Source organism: Sturnira hondurensis, unplaced genomic scaffold, assembly GCF_014824575.4.
Source record: "Sturnira hondurensis isolate 20B ecotype Veracruz unplaced genomic scaffold, ASM1482457v3 Scaffold0001221, whole genome shotgun sequence".
In the NCBI taxonomy this organism is placed as follows: domain Eukaryota; kingdom Metazoa; phylum Chordata; class Mammalia; order Chiroptera; family Phyllostomidae; genus Sturnira; species Sturnira hondurensis.
The window spans coordinates 4,262,271-4,288,830 of record NW_028073852.1 but is presented as its reverse complement, the minus strand read 5'-3'; the positions used below and the strand labels follow the sequence as shown (position 1 = coordinate 4,288,830).

Genomic DNA, 26,560 nt, shown 5'->3' with positions numbered 1-26,560 from the left:
AGCTGTGGGGCTACTGATCTCCACTTCTAGAGCTATTTGAGGACACCCATCTAGATAGCTGATGTGAACAATGTTAGCACAGCTTTTGGGAAATTCACACCAATTTCAGGTTCAAGTCAACTCTCACTCAGCTTGAACATGACTTGGAGAAAGTCTTCATCATCACGATCATCTCTGCTAGGCTGGCGCAGAAACCCTTGTGAGCTGCTCCTTTCTGAAGCGGTTTAGTACACTTGAATGGAAACCCACCCTTCCCTCCAAAGCTGAAGCACCTGCTTACTTTCATTATTGACGTTTTAAATATGGTTTCACTGTGTTTCTCATTGTGCCCAGAAAGTATAGTAAAAGTAACTATGGCTATATTCATTAAATGTCTTTTTTTTTTCTAAAAGGTTACAGAAAAACTAATGGTAATTTTCTCTGGGCAGAGAGTTTGCCTTTTACATTTTTTTTTTTTAAAAATGACTGAGACATGTATGTGTTCACTTAATTTCAAAACAGTTATCTGGGTTGACAGGAAGGAGCATGGCCTAACTTTCTTCTATACATTTCTATTAAATAATTATAATAAATGTTTAAAAGAGTAAAATGAAGACACCTATTTTTTAAATGCACAGTAACTAAAATCCACTAATAATTTCAAGTCTTTATTCTGCTCAGAGCCTTCTCAGAGCCAAACATTTAACAGAAATTGATAAATAGCCCTGATTGGTGTGGCTCAGTGGATTGAGCGCAAGCTGTGAACCAGGGGGTCACCAGCTCGATTCCTGGTTGGGGCACATGCCTGGGTTGAGGGCTGGGTCCCCACTGGGGGCCACACGAGAGGCAACCATACATTGATGTTTCTCTCCCTCTCTTTCTCCTTCCCATCCTCTCTCTCTAAAAATAAATAAAATCTTAAAAAAAAAGAAATTGATAAATGTAATAACACTTAAGGCTGACTAGAGCTAAATATGCACAAAAGACAAGGAAGGAGAAGTGGATAATTAAACTCTGAAAAACTGCTATTTGGCTGCATTAGTAATTTTAATCCAGTTTGGAAATGGACCTAAATCAAAAATAATAAGAAAGCACATACAACATTACTTTCCTAACTAGCACAGGGAAAAGAGAAGCTAGACATAACTAGATAGCTGGGCAGCAGGACCGATCTTAGGGCCAATCTGTTTGCTCCCAGGGAAAAAGCTGGAGCAGAGCTCAGTTTACTGCCGTAAACTGCACGCACGACCCACAGCCTATGCAGCAGCCCTAGATGATGTGGAGGATGTCGGTGCCTCATGCACCAAGAAGCGTCTCCACAGGAAACAAATTTGCTCCATGAAACTAGTTTTTTTTCCTACCAATAAAATATATTTAAAAAAAGAAACAAGAAACTATATAGATTTTTTTCTTTGTATGAAAGCAAAATGTACCCCAAAATGTTTGTTAACTTATAAACGGGCAACTGGAAAACCACTGTAGTGTTTGTGTTTTTATCACTTCTCCGATTATAAAACTAACATATGAGATCCATCTGAAATTAAGTCCAGCCATTGTTAATGTAAGAGAACAGTATGCACAACATAGATGTAACCTGGAAGCCAAGGAGAATGGACGAGAAGGCGCATATGTGAACAATGTCAACTTCACTGTACTAGTCAGTGGGGCAGTAGATGCCGCTGAGTGAGCATGTGAACTGTGTGGTTGTCACATTCAAAATGTCTGAGCAAACAGAGCAACAATCTGCATGAAATTTTGCATTGAACTTGAACATCCCTCTGTGGAAACTATTTGGATGACTCAGAAGGCTTTAGAGGATGAGGCAACGAGTGCAGAGCAAATAAAAGGGTGGCAAAAATGCTTCAAAGATAGTCTAGAATCTGTTGAAAGTGACCACGTTCTGGAAGGCCTACAACAAGCGGAACGCCTGAGAGCGTTGAATGTGCACAGGCTGCAAACACAAAGATCGGCAACGGATACTGAGAGAACCAGAAGCTGATCTGGGGATTCCAAAAAACAACTGTGTCCAAGATTTTGATGCGGGATCTTGGCATGAAACATGTCACGGCAAAATCTGTTCCATGGCTTCTAGTACCAGAGCAGAAGGAACGTTGTGCTGCAGTTGCTAATGACTTAATTCAAACCGACACCAATGAACCAGACGTCCTCAAGAAGGTCATGACTGAACATGAATCGTGGGTCTACAGCTCTGACCCAGAAGCAAAGGCCCAGCTGTCCCAATGGAAGTTGCCTAGTTCTCCACGCCTGAAGAAGGTGCAGCAAAGTCGCAGCAAGATCAAGACCATGTCCACTGTGTTTTTTGATTGGAAAGGTAATGAATTAGTAAAACTAATACGGAAAATGGTAACATAAGTTGTATTATCATTTTTTAATCATTTATTTATTTAGATTTTATTTATTTATCTTTAGAGGGGAAGAGAAGGAGGGAGAGAGAAATATCAATGTGTGGTTTCCTCTCGTGCACCCCCCCACTGGGAACTAGCCTGCAACCCAGGCATGTGCCCTCACTGGGTGGGAATCGAACCACGGTTGTCTGGTTAGCAGGCCCACCCTCAATCCACTGAACTACACCAGCCAGGGCTTTACTTATTTTTACAGAGAAGGGAAAGGAGGGAGAAAGAGGGGGAGAGAAACATCAATATGTGGTTGTCTCTTGTGCACCCCAAACTAGGGACCTGGCCCATAACCCAGGCATGAGCCCCGACCAGGAATCAAACCAGCGACTCTTTGGTTCGCAGGCCAGCACTCAATCCACTGAGCCACACCAGCCTGGAGCCATAGGTTGTAATTTAAGTCCACTATATTTACATCATTATAAAAATGTGGGTATAATGATAAATCCTAGACAAGATCTGAAATAGCAAAAATACTGGAGTGAAAAGTTTATTTAGATTCTGAGTTTCCTATTTTTTTTCTATTAATGTACATTGAAGTAATTTTAAATGTTAAGGTAAAGTGGAAATACTGCTAATGAATAGCTGTAAATATTCCTTATACCTTAGTAATCCATTTCAAACCATACATATTTATCTATGAACATAAAGATCTATGAAATGACACAAAGACATGCAATCAATGATCAATATTCTAACTGAAAATACTCTTTCCTTGTTCTCTGCGAGACCTAGAGTTATAATTGTCCTAAATGCATTTCCTCTCACTTTACACTGAAGTGATGCTTTTTATATTTTTCAAAAGCAAAATATTACAAAAAGTTTTTGCCATTTTGCTAAACCTACATCTTAAAACTCCACTATTAAAATGAGAAATAAAAAATTAGTTACCCCTGGCTGGTGCGGCTCAGTGAATTGAGTGCTATCCTACAAACCGAAGGGTTCCGGGTTCAATTCCCACTCTAGACACATGCCTGGGATGTGGGCCAGGTCCCCAGTTGGGGGCACATGAGAGGCAACCACACATTGATATTTCTCTCCCTCTCTTTCTCTAAGAATAAATAGATAAAATCTTTTTTAAAAATTAGTTAAAAACTGAAGCCATTGTTAAGGTGAGAAAAAACTTTCAATGTTTTACTGCTAATATTAGTATCTGTTTGATACAATATATTAGAAAATACAAGAACTACTGCTGGGAGTGGGACCAAAGCAGGCTCCAAGCTTTCTCCAAGGTAAAGAAGAAAGCACATTAAAGCATTATTTATAGCATCCTTCAGATTTAAAAAGTTGTCTTGGGGAAAATACCCCTATTCTTGGTATTGAGACCAGAGAATGTTCTCCCACGGGTCCTTACTAAGGACACTTATCTAAAAGGCTCAATATCCTTACAAGAAATACAGTGAGTTTTTCCCAAGGCTGTTTCTTCTAATATCTCTTCATTTAGCCACCAGCATAATCCCAAAGTTCCATTCAGCTAAATAAATCTACAAAGAGAGGCCTCCAATAAAACACTGGGTAGGTACTAGTCTCTTCGTTTTCAGGTTTAATTCTGAGAGACCAAAGACTCAAGAATGGTGAAACTACCTGTCTTTCACACACGATTCCCCATCAATACAGTGCTTTCAGCAGAGGTTTTGGACAAGGTCTGAACAGTTCAGAGTTTGAGGTTGTATCAGGACAAGCACCTGGCTGGTGTTACAGGCAGAGTCATGTGACTTAAAAGTTACCTGAGCCAAGGGCTGGACTGACATCCTTTTACCAAAGTTGTGCACTTGAACAACAGTAATAAAAAGCTAATGGCAGCTGGCATTACTCTCTGCTTTATGCTAGTCACAGCTTTAAGCACACGAGGATATATTAGTTCCTTCGATCCTAGCTGTGACTCTAGAAGGCAGGGCCTACTTCCCATTTCACAGATGGGAGAACCGAAGCGAACCAAACTGCCCAACATCACCAAGCCAGGGTGGCCAGGGGCAGAGCTGGGATTCAAAGAAGGTGGGTCTGGCCTGATGCATGTGTTCTTCACAATTCTACAGATGTCTCTCATGCCGCGTCCATAAGAAAGAAATTGAGGAAGTATCTGCCAAAAGGACCAAGATTTTCCTAAAAAGGTCACTTTGAGTCACTCAGGGACTCCATCCACAACCCAGGCATGTGCCTTAACTGGGAATCAAACTGGCGACCCCTCTCTTCGAGGGACAACGCCCAGTCAATTGAGTCACACCAGCCAGGGCTTGAGTAATTTTTTATAACATCTCCAAGTTTTATGACCCTGAGTACAGCCACAATGAACTTTAGCCTAAAGATTTATAACCAGGTTAAACCTCAGCCATTGAAAACACAAACCAACTAGCCCCTGACCGGAGCACTTTAACTTCCTGGAATACCCATCAGGGTAAAATAGATGCAAAATGTTAACCACTTATTATTTGAATATAACCATTGTTTTAATAAAACTGATAAATTAATGCAACACAAAGGAGTATCAAAAATATGAAAAATCACCTGAAATCTAGCGTCCTGGAGATAACTGATCTTTTAGGGGACCACTGAGAAAGAAATCTATACAATTAATAAGCACACAGAAATAGACAGTAATTTTCTCTAAATGGGTGCTTTCTCTAGTTTAACCTCAAGTGGGTATGAAAAGACCCTAAGAGGTAATAGTTAAGAATATGGAATCTGGACTCACAGTGGCCTGGATCTGAATCCTAATGTGTGGACCTGGGCAACTTACTTACCCTAAGCCCGAGGTCCCTGATCAGTGAAACGAGGACCGTAACACCTGTCACTGTGGGATCACTGTAGGGACCACAAGGGAATGCAAGTGCGATGCCTGGCTTAGTGCACGGACGTACTAAGTGCATTAGTTACAGAGTTAGGTTTTAAAAGGGTCCATTCAACACTTCTCTGTGCAAGTGTAGATTTTATTCTGGGTTGATACAGATTTACTGAATAATCCAACATTGACACCTTTGCAGTATTCCATTTTAAAATACCACTTGTTACCTGTTTATACAGCCCTCTACTGACTGACTACTTAGGGTTTTCTTCCCCACGGTTATTCCATTGATTAGAAGATGCCCTTTTTACACATTTTAACAACTCTGAAATGCATCTTATGAATGATCATATTTTCTAATTTAATTGAAAATTTTTCTTTTCTAGGTGGCACACAGATCTGTTGAAATAAACATCCTTATGCCTACTTTTTTTTTAACTTGAGAATATTTTTTGGAATTCTTAAAAGTAGAATTGCTGGGTCATTTTATGTTCTGGTACTCATTACCAAGCCACTGTTCAGAAAGATTTTACTGGAACAAATCTCCCCTGGCAGGGGACAACAATACCCATTTCTCCACACCCCAGTCAACCAAGGGTGGGGTCAATCTTTATCATCTTTGCTAAGCTGACAGGCAAAATGACCTCGTTTTGATTTGTTTTGTTTTTCATTTCTTTTCTCACTGAAGTCAATTAACTTTAGAAAGGATGTCCAATAAGTCACTTAGCAAAAAGCTGTTGCCTGTGCCTGGCAGGTGAGGGAAAAGCAGGGCTGCAGGTCTTTACATTTCCAGTTTCCTTATCTTGACAGTTAAGAGGGGGGCATTTCTGCCCTGCCTGTTGTGGCTCAGTGGATTGGGCACGGGCCTGCGAACCAGAGGATCACGGTTCGATTCCCGGTCAGGGCACATGCCAGGGTTGCAGGCCAGTTCCCAGCGGGGGACTTATGAGAGGCAACCATACATTGATGTTTCTCTCCCTCTCTCCTTCCCTTCCTCTCTAAAGATAAATAAATAACATCTTAGAAAAAAAAAAAGAGAGGGGCCACAAGATGGGACCGATAATGCCAACCTTTCAGTGCCCCAAACTGGAAATAATGCATACCTCCACAGCAGAGAGTAAATGCTCCATGAACAGCAGCTGTTCAGTAATGACCACAACTACAATGGCTCACAGAGGTGACACCTGAAAGGAACATTTCACTTCCTTACTCATTTCTTTCTCCAAACAGGAACGACTTGTCTTCAGCCAGCCTTCCAAAGACAGCTTTCCAAAAGGAGTCAATTAGGAACTTAAACTTCAGTTATTCTTAGTACCTATTTGGAAACAATCCCTCCAGATGACACGGGGTAAATGAACACATTGAAAGGCAAACCAATTGCCTGCTGTAAGAGCACTCAAAGAGCCCTTACTCTCGGAAGAGTAAATGCAATCTTCTGGGTTCATTACCAAGATTGATAAGAATTCTTATCAACAGGCAAAGAAATACACACTGATATTAGCACTTTAAAACGAAGAAGAAAATAGAAACCACCCCAACCTCTTAATCTTTTGAGGTTTGGTAATTTAAACACCTGAAATGGATTCATGTACCAACATCCAGCTGTTGTGAAAACTGAAGCCAACCAAACCCTAGTTCTCCGAAGGCTCCCCAGTGGGCACTTCTCTCTCACTTACACAGGAGACTTACTCAAACGCCCCGGCTGGCAGCAGAAGTCCCATCGTTTTTCCCTTCAGTCTTTCTCAAACCACCCCGTCCTTCATTCCTAGTCTCTGACACCTACACAGGCCCAGCGATCTCAATACCTGATTACTGCAACCTTCCAGGCTGGGACTGCAGGCTCGCCTCCCTACAACACCTTATACACACAGAACACCTCTGTCATCAGCTAAAAACCTTCAGAGGCTTCTCAAGGACAAGATCAAACTCTTACTGAGTTTTCCTTCTACGGCTCCAATTCTAAACACCTCATTTTCTACTTCGTCACTCCAGGTCTGTAACCTTACACCAGCATTCCTATCTCAAACACAAGTGCAGCTCCCCTCTTCTCTGAGCCCTGTCCTTCTCTCTCACAAGGTCTGAGTTCAAGTGACACTTCTTCCTCACAGCTTTCTGACTTCAGCTCTCACCAATCTCTTCCCTTCCTAATCACTATGGCAGTTACAGGGTGTAACACATCGGCAGCACCCCGCTAAACACCAGTTCACTACTAAGTACTGAGTTTGTGGTCCTGCACGCACCATTTAACCTCTATGGGCCACCATTTCCTCATCTGTAATAATGTCTAAAGTAATACATTTTAAAAAGTCTTTTCCTGCCCTGGTTGGTGTGGCTCAGTGGACTGCGTGCCAGCCTGTGAACCAAAGGGTCGCTGGTTCGATCCCAGTCAGGGCACATGCCTGGGTTGCAGGCCAGGTCCCCAGTAGGGGATGTAGAAAAGGCAATCACACGTTGATGTTTTCTCCCTCTCTTCCTCACTCTAAAAATAAATCTTTTTTTTTAAAAAAGGTCTTTTCCTGTTCTAAAAACCCTAATTTACATACACCACACACTATTTCAGATACTAATCTCACTTCTCTTCTTTGATTTTAGAACACCTGAAGGGAGAAAGTATACCTTCTTCTTCCCCAACTCTCAAAGCAACTCATCCCAGGACAGGCTGGCTCAAGGAGATGCGAGTGACTGAGACAGTCAAACAGGGTCAGCAGCACTGAGCCAGAGACTCCAAAATCTGAGTGTGAACCCGACACCTACTTCTAAAGCAGCCTGTGCAGCTAGTACAGGCAGGCAGAGCCAGACTGAGTAGAAGATACCTAGACGGTCCACTGGTGGCTCTCCTCGAGTCAAAGGTCTGCCTTCCCAGAAAACAAAAAGCCGACTCTGGAATGGAATGAGCACATGCTGGAGAGCTCCAAACAATCCTTAATCTCCACACAGCACTGTCCAAAGTACGTGCAACTAAGCCCCTCAACGACGGATGCAACCTCTAGGTGAGCTTAGATGCTTCTGTGCTCCAGTATTCAGGGGCCCCGTCGGCGCGGAACTCCTGGAACTACCTCAAATCTGCCCAACAATGGTGGGGAAAATTAGGTTCAGCGCAGCTGTGCAAGGCCTGAAACCTGCAACATAAGAGCTACTGCTCCCGTTTCTATGCCCCAGTGCCCTCCCCAATAAAAACACAAGCTTTTATACAAGGGAAAGTAACAAAGGCAGACACATTGAAGCATTCAGTTCTATTTTAGGCTTCCAGTAAAATGTCTTCATTTTTCTTTTTTTCTCAAGGCAGTACAAGTCAACATGCAGATGGAAAGAAGTGGTCTGCTGGGAGAGAACAGTCACAATAACCAAAAGTTAACCAACCAGGACCCCAAGACAGAGAGAGGAGGTGATCCTCCAGAACCCTAGTCACAGACACAGAGAGCAAAGCCCCTTCTATGTCATTACAGTCAAATAAAATGTATTAACACCAAGATGTACGTGCCCCCTTTATCAAGAGAGGGCAACTATATCCCCATTTTAATCAAGAATGAACCAGTCAATGCTATTCCAGCCAGTCCCAAACATGTTTTGGCTCACAGCTAAGGCCCTAAAGGAGTTATCAAATCAGCCCTGGTTGGTGTGGCTCAGTGGACTGAGTGCCGGCGAGGTGAAAGGTCACCAGTTCGATTCCCAGTCAGGACACATGCCTGGGTTGCAGGCCAGGTCCCCGTTTGGGAGTGTGAGAGGCAACCTATCAGTGTATCTCACACATAGCTGTTTCTCTCCCTCTCTTTCTCCCTCCCTCCCCCTTTCTGTAAAAATAAATACATTTAAAAAAATTAAAAAACTTATCAAATCAAAGCCACTCAAATAAAGCCAATTACTCCTTGCTTACTACTTAAATAATCAGTAGACGAAAAGCACTGCCCTTTTTCTAACAGCACTCGACACGCGGCAATGGCCCTGGCGGCCCTCCCTCCACTCGGTACTTCACAGAATTACGAGACAAAGGGCAACTACTGTAACATCACTTTTTTTTTTTTTGGAGTAAAGCCACAAGATTACCAACAAACAGCTAATGGCCACCATTCAAAGGCAATAATGGCATCGTGACTTCATATGCCAGTTATCTACCAAATTGAAAAGAACCAAATATACTTATTTTTCTCTCTCCAAAGAAAATCTGAAATTAAATGGGATTCTCTTTCTCTCCCATCATGAAAATTTCTGGGGGAATAACGTTACAGTATCAATTTCTCTACTTATAGAGTGGGAGAGAAGAGTTTTTACACTTGTTGAACAGGTTACCAATTTAAGTTGGAGAACTTACAAAATGTTCATGGTGTAGGAAAAGCTTCAGTGATAGTAAACAGGGGAAGTTCTTGTCTAAAAATTGTTTAAAAATAGTCCTCAAATCCCTCATTTTTGTTTTACCTTGTCGCTTTAGTGCTAAACACGCAACAGGATAAACTTAGAGAAATACAGGAACCACCAGGCTTCATTTGCATTTTCAGGGTAAGTTTAATAGAGAAATTAGTCTGTACTTAAACAAACACCCCCCAGAAAACAAAAAAGTTGGCCCGAAAGGGTTTCTGTGCAGGCTACAAATGTGGGTACTCGAGCAGTCGATCTCATGGTATCACAGTGGGTTATCTGCCGAAAACACCCACCACCCCCTCTGCACACTGATGACGAGGAACCTGGCAGTCTGAGCCGCACCTGCTCTCGAGTAAAACAGACCCGGAAGACCTGTCACTCTACAACCTACAGCTGGTTCTGTTTGCGTTCTGGCAATTTAGTGCTGACTCTGAGAATACCCTCAAAAAGCTTAGCATCACATGAACAGCTTTGAAGTGAACACACATTTTCCTTCTCCTTAAAGGGTTCTTCAATATCACCTTCTATGAAGTAAAAGCTACACACCTAACAGTAAACTACTGTGCAGTAACTTCAGAGAACTCTATGCCTCTGGCAATGGCGGAAAAACAGTAACTCCCCATAGGTCTACATAACTTAAAAAGTTGTTTTTTTTTTAAGAGAGAGTGCAGGTGGGGTAGTGAGAGAGACAGACACCAAATTTTGTTATTCCACCCATTTATGCGTTCATTGGTTGACTCCTGTATGTGCCCAGACTGAGGGTCAAACCTACTACCTTGGCGTGTCCAGATGATGCCCCAACCAACTGAGCTACCCACCCAGAGCAAACCTAGTCCTTTAAAAAAAAACCAACCTGACTGATGTGGCTCAGTTGGGCATCATCTTGCAAAGCAAAAGGTCTCCCATGGATTCCCTGTTAGGGGACGAGTCTGGGGCTGAGGGTTCAGCCCGGTTGGGGCACATACAAGAGGCAACCCACCAATGGTTTTCACACTGGTTTTCTCTCTCTCTCCCTGCCCCCCGCTTCCCCTCTCTCTAAAAGTAAATAAATAAAATGGTTAAAAAGTAAAAATAATAAAAAGGATCCTATTTCTAAATGTCCACTTTCTTCCTCTTTGTAAAATTCTAATAATTTCATTCGGGGATAGTCAACAAATGGCAAATTCCAGCAATTTGACTACGGCTCAGAGAAATGTTAAAACTTGAGACACGGTGAAAATGCAAACACTCAAGTTCAAGTTTTCCTCATTTAGAGTTGACACTATCCAATAACACCCACCACCCTTGTAAAAAATAAATTACATCTCCAAAAGGGCAAACTGCTCCAGCCAATTGGGTAAACAACATAATTAACATGTGCCAGGTGGAAAGTGAGTATGCATGTAAACAGCTGGGCTCAAAATGGGCTGCAAACTGGAAAGCAGCTTATTGTTTTCTGAACTGTCAGCAGGACTCTTCTGTGCAATTAGAGTTTAATATGGGGTGATTGCTCCCCAGGTTTCTTCTAAGAAAATAAAAGTCTGACTTGTACAACAGCAAACAAAACTGTATTACTTAGAACTCCATTAGTTTTTTTCAAAAATAAAAATAAAAATACAGTGACTTCTTTAATGAGTTTTAGCATGTATTTCTAACTACCTCTCTAAACTAGGGAAAATTAATTTCTAACCAACTGGGATCATGTTCCAGAAAGCAAAAATAACTTTTGACTATGTACAGTAAGACTAATTGAGTGCTTTTACATAAATCCTTCAAGTTTAGGTCTTTCAAAACATCCTCTAATTTTTTAATAAAACTCTTTAAGGTAAAGCAACCTACTCTTACACACACATCCTTACTACAGTCACACTGCTTTGCCTTTACTTAAAACAGTACCCATAACAACTAGCAAAAAGAAATACTCGAGGTATTCACACAAAGGCAATTAAAGACCATACATCACACACCATCCTCTTAAGTCATCGTTAATATTCTACTCAGCGTCCATCTCCACTGTCCAGATCGTACACAACTGTGAAAAGTGGGCGACAAGAAAAGGAGCGTGGCCTCTTTGTGTGTTATCCGGGCAAAGGGTAGGTGAGTGCAAGGAGAGTCGGCCCAGCATTTGCCTGGCATGAGCGCTTACCTTGAGGATGTCCCCCCTTTTGAAGCTCAGCTCGTCGTCTGCAGTGGCTTTGAAGTCATATTTGGCGATGGCTTCCATTCTGAGCGCTGCTCAGTGCTCAGCAGCCTGAAGCAGGGGGAAGGGAGTCTTCCCTGCCGAAGCAACCCAGCGCTCCGGGCTCAGCTTTGCCTCTCTTCTGGGATCCGCTCCTGCACTCCGGGACACACAATGCCACCTTGAATCAGAAGAGGGATGATTGAGAGAAGTGGCCAGGATCGAAGGCAGCCCCGCCCTACCAATCGGCCAGTAGTCCCAGCCCCCACGCCCCCTGGCTCGGCTGGCTCAACCCTCCTCCCTCCCTTCCAGGCAAGAGCCCCATCTCCTTCCTCTTTTCTGCCTCAGGCTCAGACAACTGACAGGCCCGCCGGCCAATGGTGGCAGCTGCTCAAGCTATTCCAGAACAGACTTCCTCTTCCTTCCCGCTGGGTGTGCGAGGTATGCAGGAACCGGCTGGAGTCCGTTCGGTCTCCGCCTTTCCTCCTTCACCCCTCACACTCTTCTCCAGGCACCAAACGCAGTCCGATGAAAGGAGGCCTCCCCCTGGGGACGGCCTCCTGCTTTTCTCAGTTCAATGGGCCTATCTTTCGCCTTTCCCCCTGGCAACCTTTCTGCTTTCCAGAAAATGCTGGGTCCCCTACCCACAGTCAAAAGCAAGCAATGCATGCTTTGGTCCTGAGTTGCTTCTAATTCACAGAAACCAAGCCCTGTCTGCTCCCAGGAAAGCAGGAGAAAGTGAACACAGGATTCCTTTTTAATTCAATTTACCACTTGAGTACAGGACACCAGAGAAGGTCTAGCTCAGCTTTTTGGTGGCAGATCTTCTGCTGTTCTTGTATACAAGGCCTCCTCTCCCCTGCAGATCCCCAAGACTTTGGGGTCCCCAAGAGCCCTTGAAATAGATGCCCAAGGTTCAGTATTCCAGAAGCAGCTTCCACATTATTTCTAAGTAGGCTAAGGAACAAAGCCAAAATCCTAATACACTTAATGAGGAATCCCCTTTTCAGAATCTGAGCTGCCAGACCCTGTGTCTGGGGGAAGTGCAGGGAGAGACGGTGGCAGAGTCCAGCATGAGTCTCTCACAGTTAGCTGAGAACAGCTGCTGTGCTCAGAGACAGGGGGGTACTAACTGAAGTGATCCCCGCTGCACTCCGCAGGTGAAGAGTCTGTAATAAACCTCCGGCAGTGTACCAGGTGATGGGGAGCTATGGGAATGACAGACGACCACTGCCGTGGTAGAGTCCCCAGCCCTGAATATGAGATATAACCCAGACCTGTGGGGAACAAAAGGAAAATAAAGCTCCATTCTTGTTTCATCAGTCACTGTTTTCATAGAGGCTAAATAAAAGCAGCAAACAACACAAACACTGGCAGAATGGGGACAGATTATTTTTAGTGACAATCTTCTTGGATAATTACCATCTAGCAGAGAACTCATTTGAAGGGCACAAGTGATTATTATCCTTTTGTTCTAAAGTTAACAAGTGGGGCAGCATTAATCAAGCATAACTGCAAATGGACTAAGCAATAAACCAGCCGAGAGTATTAAGATTAGAGGAAAATGCCCTGGTTGGTGTGGCTCAATGGATGGGGTGCGTGTCTGCGAGCCTAAGGGTCACCGGTTCAATTCCCAGTCAGGGCACATGCCTGGGTTGCAGGCGAAGTTAGACCCCCCAGTGAGGAGTGTGTAGAGGCAACCACATGTTGATGTTTCTATTCCTCGCTTTCCCCTTCCCTTCCCCGCTCTAAAAATAAATAAATATTTAAAACTTTAGAGGAAAACAAGTATTATCAAGGAGAAAAGAAATCATCTGGTAATAAAGAGTCCTTAAATCAAATTCTAAAAGTCAAACATTCTACTGCAGGTAAACTAATAAACCAAACCAATGTTTACTCTGTCAGGCCAGACCTAGGATATCCTATGTGGCACTGGCCCAAAGAGAGAAAAGTAAAGAAAGTGTTCTAGGAAATATAAAAAAAAACACAAAGATTAGTCTCAGAGTATTTATATTTTTGTGTGTCCTCAAAAACCCCTTATTTCTATGTTCCATAGCTTACTTCTCCAAACTAATCCATGGGTATAACTTTAAAAGTCAGAGCATTGAAAAGTTTATGGAAAGAGTAGTTCCCTACCCCAACACCCATATGCAATCACCTTCAATCTTGTTTTTAGCTTTCTCTTTTTATTCACTTACAATATTTTAATCATATGCTTCTGTTGCCATTCCTTCGTTTATTCCAGCCATCCTCTACCTCCTGAAAGATGAGGACCTAACTCCTACCCCGGCTGACTTCCCCTTGCCCCGTCCCGGTAATACCACATATTCTGGTTTAGAAGCATTACAACATCAAATATTGTTCACTGGTGATTTAAATAATGTATTACAACCAACCTTCCTTCCTTTCCAGTACAATCCTTCAATTTTTCCCAGCATCAATAACTGCTTTTCCTGTTTTGCTTGCTTCCCAATGTGTGCACCTGTTTTTAATTGTTTACAAATGCACTGGAGTCTCTGCTACATGCATCTCCGTATTTTCCACAGACCTGACCACCTATTTTAACGGGTCTCCAGGTCTGACTGTTGAGACTCTATCAATGATGGGCAGCTGAAAAATTAAGCATATCTAAACAAACAACCCAACAAAGACTTTCATTTTGAAAAAGGAAACCTGACAGAAACCCAGAACACTGTCAAGGTACTATGTAGTGACAGGGCTTGTGTCTGTTATTCAGGATTTCAGGCAACTGAAATGTAATTGAATAGCGATAGAACAAAAACCAAGACACTTTTCAACATTGTTTTTGTTCTTGAAAATCATGTTTCAAATGACTATTGCTTTTTGAAATATAGTGTGAGAGAAACAAAAAACAAGAACAAGTAATACTTTCATGCCTGTGCCAAAGAGCATCTCATGGAGAAAAACTTGAAGACGTCAGCTTATTAGGCTATCCACCGAAAAGAGCATGCAGGCCAAAGGAATTCAAAAGGGTGTGTTTCATTATAGACAGGAAAAGAATCTATCACATACGCAACACTAGTTACTCAAAGAAATCTGAAAGGGAATGCAATGCATAATGATTTCAATAGAGTAGATGTTGCTGTTCATTTCCCAAGACAATGGGCTGGGAGCACGCTCAACACTGAAGCCTAATGAGAGGATGTCTCAGCTGTTCCCAGGACACACCTCTGCAGCCCTTCCCAAGCAGTGAATTTTAAAAGTGCAGCTTGAATTGTTTATTTCAAGCAGTATGTATTATTATATCCTAAAATGCAATCTCCTAAAGGTATTAGTAGGGTTTTATTTTCTTTCTTCCATTTAACTCCCTTCCTGAAATTCACAGAAGTCAAAGACATGACACTTACTGGGCCAGTACAATTTAGCGTTTAAGTTTGCCCCGTCTCGGAAGGCAGGCTGATGACCCAGGCTCCAGTCATTCCCCCTAGTGCTGACCAACTACAATTTTGGGCAAGGCTTTTAAACAAACCCAGATTTTTCTCATTTGTAAAATGGGGGTGATATCACCCTCTTTATAAGATTCACTGAGCATTAAATCAGGTAATATAGATAATATACACGAAGTGCTTTGGACAGAACCTGATGTTAACTCAGTGAAAATAAGGTAAAATGTGACTCTATTTAAAACATACAAGATATTCAACTTTGCTATTAAAAATGTGCAAATTAAGACAAGATTTCTTTCACCTACTAACTGGCAAATTTTAAATATATTTACAATATCCAGTCTCTGCAATATGCTGGGTAAAATAACTATAAGACTCTTTATCCTATCCAATATTTATTCATATAACATTCTGGGCAGCTAATGTATACCTGACAACGTGGTTGGTACTGGATGATAATACTGGGTTGAGCGAAAGTCTGCTGCTTTTTTACATAGGCTGGCTCTAGTGCCATCATATGTAGTGCCTAGTTATCTTAAACTACATCCCAAACAATTCTGTTAGGTTGTACTGTGACAACTGTCATTATTGGCATGCATTTAAAAAGAAAACTTACCAAAATCGGTGATTTTTGTGTAGCCATTTTAATATTGACGATGGAAGAAAAGATGCAACATTTTTGATGTATGCTTTACTATTTCAAGAAAAGGTAAAAATGCAACTGAAACGCACACACAAAGACTGGTGTAGTATATGATGAAGGTGCTATGACTGATTAAATGTGTTGAAAGTGGTTTGTGAAGTTTCTTGGTACTACTGACATTTTGGACAAAAAATTCCTTGCTGTGGGCTGTCTCGTGCACCGGAAGAGGTTTAGCAGCGCTCTGGCCTCTGCCCACTAGGAGCCAGAAGCAGGAGATGGCTGACATACTCAAAATAGCCAAATCAATAGTTATTGGTGAAAATGAAAAATGTGTCTTTAATTTTACAGAAAAGACTAAATGAATTTTTTGTCTAACCCAATAATAAAATCATCACAGAGCCCATACATTAGCAAGGAATTAATTAGTTCAATCTTTTTTTAGAGTAATTTTGTGGTATCTATTGACAATTTATCTATTTCCCAGATATCTTACTGAAAATGTGACACAAATACCAGGTACAACATGCATATATACCTGATCAATATTCATGAGCACATCTATGGAATATCTATATAAGTACCAAGGTATACCATTAATTTTTAAAAAGTGAAGAAAAATGACAGTGTATGCTATTTCTACAGAGCAAAATAGTTTATCAATGTGACTAAAGAAAAAATTTGAAAAGTTCACAACATTCTCACTCTCTGAATGAGATCACAGAATATTTTACTTTCTACTCTGTATATCTCAATTATATTTTCAGTTTTTACTATAAGCATTTATTACTTTTGTAGTTAGAAAAAACAGGGGGGTGGGATGGGATGGGAGTAATAGACAGAAAACTGTACTTGAAAAATAATTAAATAAAAAGATTGGGGGGGGGGACACAAAACCCAAAACCTTACCGATGCTCTAGAGTTAGATCCAGATTCAACTGCCACTTTACCACTTATTAACTGTATGGGTAACACTGGAGAAATAAATTATATTCTGTAATCCCACTGTGGCTGGTGTGGCTCAGTGGATTGAGCACCGACCTGCCAACCAAAGGGTCGAAGGCTGGATTCCCAGTCTAGGACACATGCCTTGGTTGCAAGCCAGATCCCCAGTAGGGGGCGCACGAGAGGCAACCACGCATTGATGCTTCTCTCCCTCTCTCCTTCACGTCCCCTCTCTGAAAATAAATAAATAAAATCTTAATCCCTAGTAACCCCACCTAGTAACCTCAGCTGGAAAATGGAACTAATAACAGCATCCACCTCATAAGGATGTTTTGATTATTGAAGGAGACAGCACTTGCAAAGGCGTCAGCGGAGTCTCTGGCATAAAGCCTTAAGCAGCATCACCAGTGTCTTCTGAATTTTTAGTCCACGTGCTTTCACAGTGAATCTATAACGTCCACCTACATACAGACTCTCTGGTAGGCACACTAACAGTCCCGTTAAATATTAAACTTAAAATGAAAATTAAATTGCTCCACATCAGTCCTAACAAAGCTCAAATATTTACACATAAAAAACTAATCACATCTGTAGTCACTTATTCTGTTAGGCTTTTAAATATTTACTCTGAAAACACAGAAAAGTGTAACTGTAAGTTGAGTAATTTAAAGACACACTCCAGTCTCGTTGTTTTATGGCTGTATCTGTAACCAGAGTTCTGGTTCTTGGACCAAGAGCTCCAAAACCACCTCACTCAGAGACTGATTCACTGTGGGTGTCTTCCTGGCCTTACGCCCAGAATCTATTTTAAATAAGATCACAGGTAATTCTTGCACCTGCTAAACTTTGTTACTTCTGTACTGTAAGGGTGCCTTAACCAGATTTTAAACTTTACGTTCTACATAACGCACGAGAACATCTTTGCATAAACGGAAAAGCATATTCACTTGTCATAACTGGAAAAAGCCCACTTTGACCAAGAAAACCAGAGACTGAATAGTCACTCAGCGGTGAGAGAAAGTTACAAATTAAGCAAGTAACTATTAAACTTCTCTCAGGAGAGCATGGTGGATCTCTATTCTGTACTAATGCATTTCTCCGAAATCTATTACTCTTTTGCTGTAGGTAACAATCACAATTGTGGCTGCACAACAAGCAACATGGTAACAGGAACTACTGAGAACACTCTCTCAAGTACCATGGAACAGTACTATTTAAAACCTCGTAATCCCTCACATCTGAACACCCTTGCGGAGGAAGTGAACAGCCTCAAGTCTTTAAATGCCTGCTTTTAGTATCAAAGACAGCTGATTACAAGAATTAAATTCTTCTTTACTTTGGAATTCAGAAAATTTTGAACAAGGGAAGGGGCAGCAGAACAAATAGTTTTTCTCTTTCTGTCAAAAAAGCCCCGACAACAATAACAAAGAAGGCTGACTCTAACAGAGGTAAGAAAAGATGCCTGGTTGTTAAAAGCCTGATGAAAAACATGTGAAACTAATATGACATTGTATGTCAACTACCATTTTAAAATAAATTTAAAAATTTAAAAGCCTGAACAAAAAAACCCAAACCACCATGGGTAAGCCTAGTACAAAAGCTTATACCATGGGCAAGCTTTAGTTGGTCAAAGATCTAAATAAATTCTATTCCCTTGAATGTTTCATCTTATGTTAATTCCATTTTAACACAAGTCTATGGTTGGTTTTCTTTTTTTTTTTTACCTTAACCACCCCCCACTAAAAACCAGAAAGAAACCACACCAGCCCCAGATTGGCCCAATCTTCCTCACTAATATAAAAGAGACATAGGAAGAAAAGTGTAAGCAGGCACAAAAGCATGACCTTAAAATGAAGAAAACAGGCAAAACACAAGTGAGACAAGCAGCTACACATGCGGCCTGGTGGCAGTGTTGATTACTTACGGTGACTTCAACCCTCTGAGCCTCCCAGTTCCCAGCGGGGGACTGAAGTCCCGCACGGCCCTCGGGCAGCCAGAAGGGTTGCCCGAAGGAACACAGTGGACGCTGAAAAAGTAAAGGATAAGGCAGCAAAGAGGGTACCTTCCCGGGAGACAATGGAATCTTTAGAGGAGGGAGAAAACGAACTGCACAAGGAGCAGAAACCTCGAAAAATTATGCCAGAGAGGGGACAATAAGGAAGAAGGGGAAGTAGATTAGGAAAAAAAAGTGGGGGAGGGGGGCAAATGACTTGCATTACACAAGCCAGCATGTAGTGTCCGCAGTAGAACGGAGAGAAGTAGATAGAAAGGGAAGGCAGCCACTGGAGAAGCCCAGAGTGACAAGGGGACGAGAAAGCCGAAGGGGACGAATGCTAATTTCTCTCGTTTCTCTCGCGCGCCTTCTCAGCTCCCTCCTGAGAGTCAACAGAGCCCGCGGACCACGAGCGCACTTCGGCTGCTCCGCAGACCGCCCGTATTTACACTGTCAATTTCGCAGCATCTGAAGCCAGCCTGGAACGCCTCCCTCACCGAGCTGCAACTCGCGCGGCTTACAGTCGCGTTCGGAGAGCGCGTTACTGCCGACCAACACCAGTGCTTCTCCTTCCTCTCTCACTGCAATCTGCCCTCAGGACATTCCAGACGCTGCTGCTGATGTTTCTTGACAAATATTTTTCAGAGAAGTTCGAACGCGGGTGGGGGGGGTGGGGGGCGGGGAGGAGGAGGGGACAGAAGTAAAGACATCTCAACTGGCTCCAGCAGCAACTGTTGTAACTCACGATATTTATAGGGTTGGTGGGCCCCCTCCCGACGTTCGGCCCCAAGACACCAGGAGATGGTGATGTGATGGCCGTGCAGGTCAAAGGAACAGCAATCAACCACGATTTGCAGCCCACGGCGAATCCCCTGCCTCCCGGCCAAGTCAGACTGACTCACAGACTAAGTGCCCCGAGCTCTCGGGCTCCTTCCGGGCTCCCTCTGCGCCAACCCTCAGGAAGAATTAGGAGCCCCCGACCTCTCGTCCTGGGGTTCGGGGCTCTGTCCCGAGTCAAGGGCCGGACAGGACAGTGCCCACGAAGAAAGCGCACCAAAAGAAAAAACGTGGAACCCGGAGTCCCGGAGACTCCGCTCGTGCCCCGGGCCCCGCCGTCCCGCTCCCAGGCCCGGCGGCCCACGGGAGGCCGGGCCGGGTCCCTGAAGGCCGACTCCCGCTACGGATGGAGAAGGAAGAAGCACCGGAGCAGCAGCGCCGCCGCCGTCCCCACTCACCGTGGCGCAGCTGCTCCACTCCACTCCCGGTCGGCCCCTCCACAGCGATGCGAGTGGCCGCCGACCCCGATGCTGTTCCCCGAAGACAGCGCCTACTCCCGCTGCTGTCACCGCCACAATCTTCGTCGCCGCCGCCGCCGCCGCCCGGTCGCTGAAGCAGCACAGCCGCCTCGCTTCCGCTCCTCGTCAGGGTCCCGCGAGAACTTCCCGGCCCCGCCCCCGCGAGACTTCCCCAAGCGGAAAAGGCCCAGAGCGCAAGCGCCCGTCCCCCGCCGGGACCCCGCAGGTAGACCTTCTGGATACCAATGCGCGTGCGCCAGGCCGCCCCGCAGCAGGTGGCACCCGCAAGGCTCCGCCCCCGAGTCGCCATAATCCAGTTGGTGACAGAGCGGTTAAATTTTAGAGCAACGGAGAAGGAGGAAGTTTTGTGCACAGCCGAATCACTTCCCTTACCCTTTCAAGGCAAACCAAGGCAATCAGGGAGGGGGTGGGGGGAGAGTAATCTCCCTCGAGCACGAAGCACCGCAAATAGCGGACCACGTCTTAAAATATTTGAGCATCTGGTCCAAACAAACTGCTGTGTTAGATGAGTTACGGTAACATTCATTTGTTCATTAATTGAATTAAGTGCCTCATATATACTAGGCACTGTGCTAGCTATATTGTAAAAGGTACAAAAATGAACCAAAATCCAGACCCTTGAGGGATTCACGGTCTAGAGGAGTGGAAGAAGAGTAAACAAGTAATGCCACAAGCGTTGTTAGAATTTCTTGGGGGAAACTGCTGAGGAAGCTCGAGGGACGGGAGGAGGGGTCGGGGGTCGCTACTCTGCCCATCTCAGAAAAGCCTTCCTGGAGACGGTAAAGTGTTCATGTGTTGGAGAATGAGGAGGAGTTCGCTAGACCGAGAATCGGGGGTGAGGACGGTACAGGCAAAGGGAACGGCAGCAGATACGAAGGAACGGAGGTGTGAGAGAGTCGTGTTCCGGGTAAAGCTAAGTAGTTTGATTCCCGTTCTAGGCGAGTGAGTACGGGGAGTGACAGAAGATTGGGGTTTGGAGAAGTACTGGTAACTCCTATTTTTCGGTTCTAAATCTCTTTCCAATTAAAGGAGAGAGCAGGGCTGTCCGGAAGCCAACGAAATACCTTCAAGTTGAAGCGAGAATAACAAAACATCTGATTCTATAGAGAAAAACAAGCCCATTGGAATAAGGAAAATGAACTTCCTCTCACAAAGTATTTGTTGAGTGTCAACTACATGCAAGGAGCTATGGAGGGGAATAGATGAACCTCACAAAGCCTCTCCTCTCAGCAGTTTGTCATCTAAAGGAGAGTTGCCTAGACTGCAAGGCAAAACAGTGAGGAGGACTGCAGAGGAGGGGGCCAGTTAGCTGGGGCTCAGGTCATCCCCCCCCTCCGCCCCGCCCCGGGGACTTGGTGTTTCAACTGCAGGGAGGAGAGTGTGATGGAATCAGCCAATATTTCAGACTGGCTAGAATTTAGAATTGCGGGAAGGAGTAATGAGAGACAAGGCCAAGATGTATGGCTTAGCTTTCAATCGCAAGCGATGTGCAACTTCTAAGCGTTTTTGAGCAGGACATGTCTCATACCAGGTTAATATAATGCGAGGACCTTTTACTTACCACCCTATGTGTACTAAAGTCAGAGTGTTTCTACAGGGTAGATCAATTCCCCATTTTACAGCCGGAAATTGAGGCTTAGAGAGGTTAGTAATTTCCCCAAGGGAACCCAAATATAGTAGACCCAAGATTTTTAAAAATGCCTTTATTGTTCTAAAACCCATATATTCCTCCCCCCACCCCACCCCCACACTATGGTATTTTGTTCTAGAATGGTGGCCAGAAAAAAATAAAAATGAAAGTGAAGGACTTTGCCGCTTAGCAGAGAGGAGGAGGAAGTGAGGGAAGAGCTGGGGAAGGAAGACAAACCTGAGAGTGGGGCACTCCTAGTCCTGGCAGCTTTGGGTCACACACCAGGACCTAGTCCAGGATCAGGGAAGAGTGAATAGGGTACTTTACGCTGAGACCCTGGTTAGGCTGAGAGGAAAACACTGTTCCAGGAGACATATTTATCACCAACAAGAGAAAGTCTCCAGTCCTTTGCCAGACCCTTACAGATCTGGCCCCTGCCTGCCAGCCCTGCCCTCTGTCTCTAGCCAAGGTCTACTCCACCAATACCAAACCACTTGGGTTTCCGGAAGGGGCCTTTGTCTCCTGAGTGTCTGTATCTCTGCACATGTAGTTTCCTCTGCTCAGTTGGCCCTTGTCCCTTTCTTTAGACCCCCCCAAAGTCAGTTTTAGGGTTATTTCCCCCCAATTTCCACAGTACCTCCAATATCACTGCAGCACTGTTGACGACCCCCCCACACACACACACACTCAACAAGCTCCAAATGGGACCACACTTTTTCCCAGCCCTCAGCACAGTGAATAAATGGATGGATGGGTAGATGGATGGAAGAACAAATAAATGGATAGTAGGGGCTGACAAGAGATAAAGACATGGCTGCCTCTCTGTGTAATGTGATACTTGAAGCTAAGGAAGTGGGTGAGATCTCAGAAGAGACTAGATACCTAAGAGAACAGAAAAAAAAATCGTGCACTTCCTTTTAAAACGCAGCACTGATAAAACAGAATCTGACCATGTCTGGTTCATATACATGTGCATATGGACCAGATTTGGAAGGGGAACATTTAAAAATAAAAATACTAATTCTGTTGAAATAAAGCAATTGTGCCTGAAAAAAAAAATCTTCAACATTTGTTACATTTTCTTTCTGATTAAAAATTTTTTCTCTACAGACACAGACTCAGAAACTCGAGAGAAAGCTGCCCAAGATCATTTTGTGCAGAGAAAATAAAACACCCCAGAGGCAGTAGGATTTTGTGTGTGTACTCGATGTTAAATAGCAAAAAGAAATTGGAGCAAGAGGCCAAGTTGTGAAGTAGAAGTCACCCTGGTGTGAAGACCTGTTGTAACTTTAGCAAAACTTACTAATAACAAACTGCCACATCAGTTACTGCAGAATGTACAAATTAATCACCAACAAGTCTCTTTTCGGGTAGGGTCCTGGGGTTTACAGTTTTTAGTCACAGGAAAGGGTTTCTCACTTTGCTTCCTGCTAGTTGTGGTGCTGCCTCCTGCTGGCGAGAACTGGGTATTGCCCTGGCATTTACTGAACCTTGAAAGCCCGCAAAACGCCAGCTTGTCTGACGGCCCCCACCCCCACCCCGCCCCCACCTTGAGAGCGGCCTCAGGATCCTCTCAGGCACATCCTCTGAGCCGTATTTCTGAGCTTCTCCCTAGCGGGGAAGAACCAGACAGCCAGTGACAACATAAACCTGGTCATTTGAAATTCTCCCACCTGCTCATTTGATCTTGGAAATCTTTGTCTTAGAATCTCCTTTGCTCCAGCTGCAAGCCAGCACTGTGGACACCTGTCAGGCTTCAAGGGTGACCTCTAACTCTGAGCCCACTGATGGGACTCCAAGTCCCATGACTTCCCTTCCTCTACCTCCCTGCTCCATTTTCATCACCTGGTCAGGCCCACACCACCATCCCTCAGGGGGGCTGCCCACTGACCCTCTTGCCCCCTCGCCCAAGTCATTATCTACATTGCAGCCAGAGTAGATTTTCTAAAATGCAAATAGAAACAGAAGGTCACAGGTAAGATCCCAAGTCCTTAGCATGCCCTGTGTGGCCCTCTGTGGCTGGCCCCTGCTGGCGATTCTGCCTCGACGTCTGCCCACATCCCTTTGAACTCCTGTCTCCACTCTTCTGAATAACTTGCAGTTTCCTGAATAACTCTACAATTCTCTTCACTCCACATTTTTGCATGAACTTCTCCCAGGCTGTAGTGCCTCCTCTCCTTGACTTCCCCATCGTCATCTGGCTTATGTCTGTCTTCCAACTCTCAGTTCAGATGCCACCTCCACCAGGAAGCCTCCCCTGATGCTCTGGTCCCCCCAATGTGTTCTCATGGCACCCTCAACAACGCCAATGTCACTCTTTTCATAAGACCTCACCTAGGCCATACATGTCCTTCTCCCCTTAGTCTGTAAGTTCCTCAAGGACAAAGACCCTGTCTTGTTTTCGTGGGCCCCCACACCTCACCTAGTGCCTGACAAGATTACACCCTGATAAATGGCAGCCAAATGACAGGCTGGCTTACAGCATGTTAGGAGGATGGAAAGAGCATTAACGAAAACTAAATGGAAAGGTAAGGGAGACAATGAACAGATGGAAAAAGCTGACCTGGCTGGTGTAGCTCAGTGGATTGAGCGCTGGCCTGCGAACCACCCGATCGCGGTTCGATTCCCAGTCAGGGCATATGCCTGGGTTGCGGGCCAGTTCCCAGCAGGGGACTCACAAAAGGCAACCATACATTGATGTTTCTCTCCTTCTCTCCTTCCTTTCCTCTCTAAAGATAAATAAATAAAAAAATCTAAAAAAATTAAAAAAAGATATACTTATTCAAATAACTAAAAAGCAAAAATAAATTTTAATTAAAAAAAGAAAGAAAAAGCTGGAAAGAGAAATGGGGGGAAAGAAGGAAAGAGGAAGGAAAAACAGAAACGAAGGGGCATGTCTGACGGAGAGGAGGGGCTCCCTCACCTTCCTCAGCTATCACTAAGAGACATTGATGCTGGCGTGTCCTGTCTTCCAAAATATTGGTCAGCCTCCACTTTTCAGTTGTAATTCTGTAATTTCTCTCTTCTCTATCTCCTTTCTGCACTCTCATCCCCTCACTCTTTTGCTCTCTTTGCTCATTCCCCAAATCAGTTTGTTCAAACACTATTCATTTATTCAACAAATGTTTATGGAACACAGTGTGTAAGGTTTAGAACTAGGGACAATGGTGGATAAGTAGAAATATAACATTTCAGGAAGTCATTCCCTAGGGACTTTATCGACTAACAGCGGTGATGAAGCCTGACTCCAAAGAACATGATCGCAGCAGGACAGGTGCTATAGGAGTGCGGGCACTCGTGTTGGGGGCTTCAGGAGAGAGGGGTAACCTGGGAGTGGGTAGCCCAGGAAGGCTTCATGGAAGAGGTGGTGTCTGAGTTGTCTGGAAGAATAGATAGCATTCTAATAGGTAGAACCAAATGGAGTCCCCTTTCGACCGAACAACAAATTTTTAAAGTGGAGAGAAGAGCCAATAATTCTTCTCTCATGTAGCATTTCCTACATTTTCATACACAAGCGAATCCCTTGGGGCCTGTTTAAAATGCAACCTCCAGTGTTCCGGAGATAGCCAACTCATTAGGGCTGGGAAGGGCCCAGAAACATGCATTTAAAATAAGCTGCTGCAGGTAGTTCTTAGGCTGGTCAACTTCGGACCACACTTTGACTGGCAACGCCTGTTGAATATTTGAGACATATGGATTCTGGAATCTTCCCAGTGTGTCCTAGTTTACAGGAGTCAGACCATGAACTGCTGTGGGTGGGAGAGAAGGTGGAGACTCAGCCCCCAGAGTACTCCCCTCAGATCTGAAGTCTCCTGCTGCTGAGCAATGACAGTGAATGACACTGGTGTGGCCAGGGTCTGGGTGGGTCGCACTTCTCGGCAGCACAGTGTAACTAAGAAATGAAAATAGAATCCCAGATTAGCGAATGGACTCTGGTCCTGACAGCTCTGTCTAGCAATGCCAGAGTCAAGTTCAAAGGAGGCTGGCCCTTCTCTGTTCCTTCTGTTGCACTTTCCAAATCTCTTTCACTGGACCACATTCTGTGCATTAAGGAGAGGCAGTTATTCCACTTTGGCTCTGAGCTAAAATGCAATTGCCCTACCCAATGGGTGGAAATTTTCCCACTGTTCCAAAGCCTCTGAGAAAGGAGCATTAGCGATCTTAATACCAGGAAGTTTCTCCAATATTGTTCCTATTGTATTTTTTAAAATACTTTATTTATTTATATTTAGAGGGAAAAGGAAGGAGAGAGGAAGAGAAACATTAATGTATGGTTGCTTCTAGTGCATCCCCTGCTGGGAACAGGCCTCTGCTGGGAATTGGCCCACAACCCAGGCTTGTGCCCTGACTGGGAATTGAACCGCGATCATCTGGTTCGCAGGCCTGCACTCAATCCATTGAGCTACACCAGCCAGGGCTTTTTTTTTAAAGATCTTTATTTATTCATCTTTAGAGGGGAAGGGAAGGAGAGAGGGAGAGAAATATCAATGTGTGGTTGCCTCTTGTGCGCCTCCTACTGGAGACCTGGCCCACAACCCAGGCATGTGCCCTGACTGGGAATCGAACCACGATCCTCTGGTTCACAGGCCCGCGCTCAATCCACTGAACTACACCAGCCAGGGTTCCTATTGTATTTTAAAAAGATAACATTTCAGCATACTTTCCCTTAACATTTCCCATTTTCCCATTTTTGAAAATTCATTTGTGCCTGTGATGTCCTTTTGCTTTTTATTATTATTTTTTTATTTCTACAAATGGCAGGACCCATTCTCTCATGAAAGGTGAAAATACTGTATTTAAGACTAGCTGGCAGGTATGGAGCACTGACTTGGGGCCAGGAAAAGTCTGAGAGCATGTCACCTCGTTTAGTCCCCACAAATAGCCATATGTGGTAGATATTATGCCTAAGGTTGTTTCGTGGATGGGGAAATTGTTTCCAT

At 44.0% G+C, this 26,560-nt stretch overlaps 1 protein-coding gene across 1 annotated transcript in view; it reads right to left on the bottom strand.

Annotated features, from left to right (window-relative positions):
• GRB2 (growth factor receptor bound protein 2) overlaps positions 1–20,113 on the bottom strand; it is a 66,485-nt gene extending 46,372 nt beyond the window's left edge. The window contains exons 1-2 of the mRNA XM_037065887.1: positions 19,910–20,113; positions 11,657–11,870 (exon numbers count right to left, since the gene is read on the bottom strand). Of these exons, the coding sequence (XP_036921782.1) occupies positions 11,657–11,734 (78 nt within the window). The 5' untranslated portion in view covers positions 11,735–11,870; positions 19,910–20,113. The remainder of the gene's footprint in view (positions 1–11,656; positions 11,871–19,909) is intronic.
• Between the last annotated feature and the right edge of the window lie 6,447 nt (positions 20,114–26,560).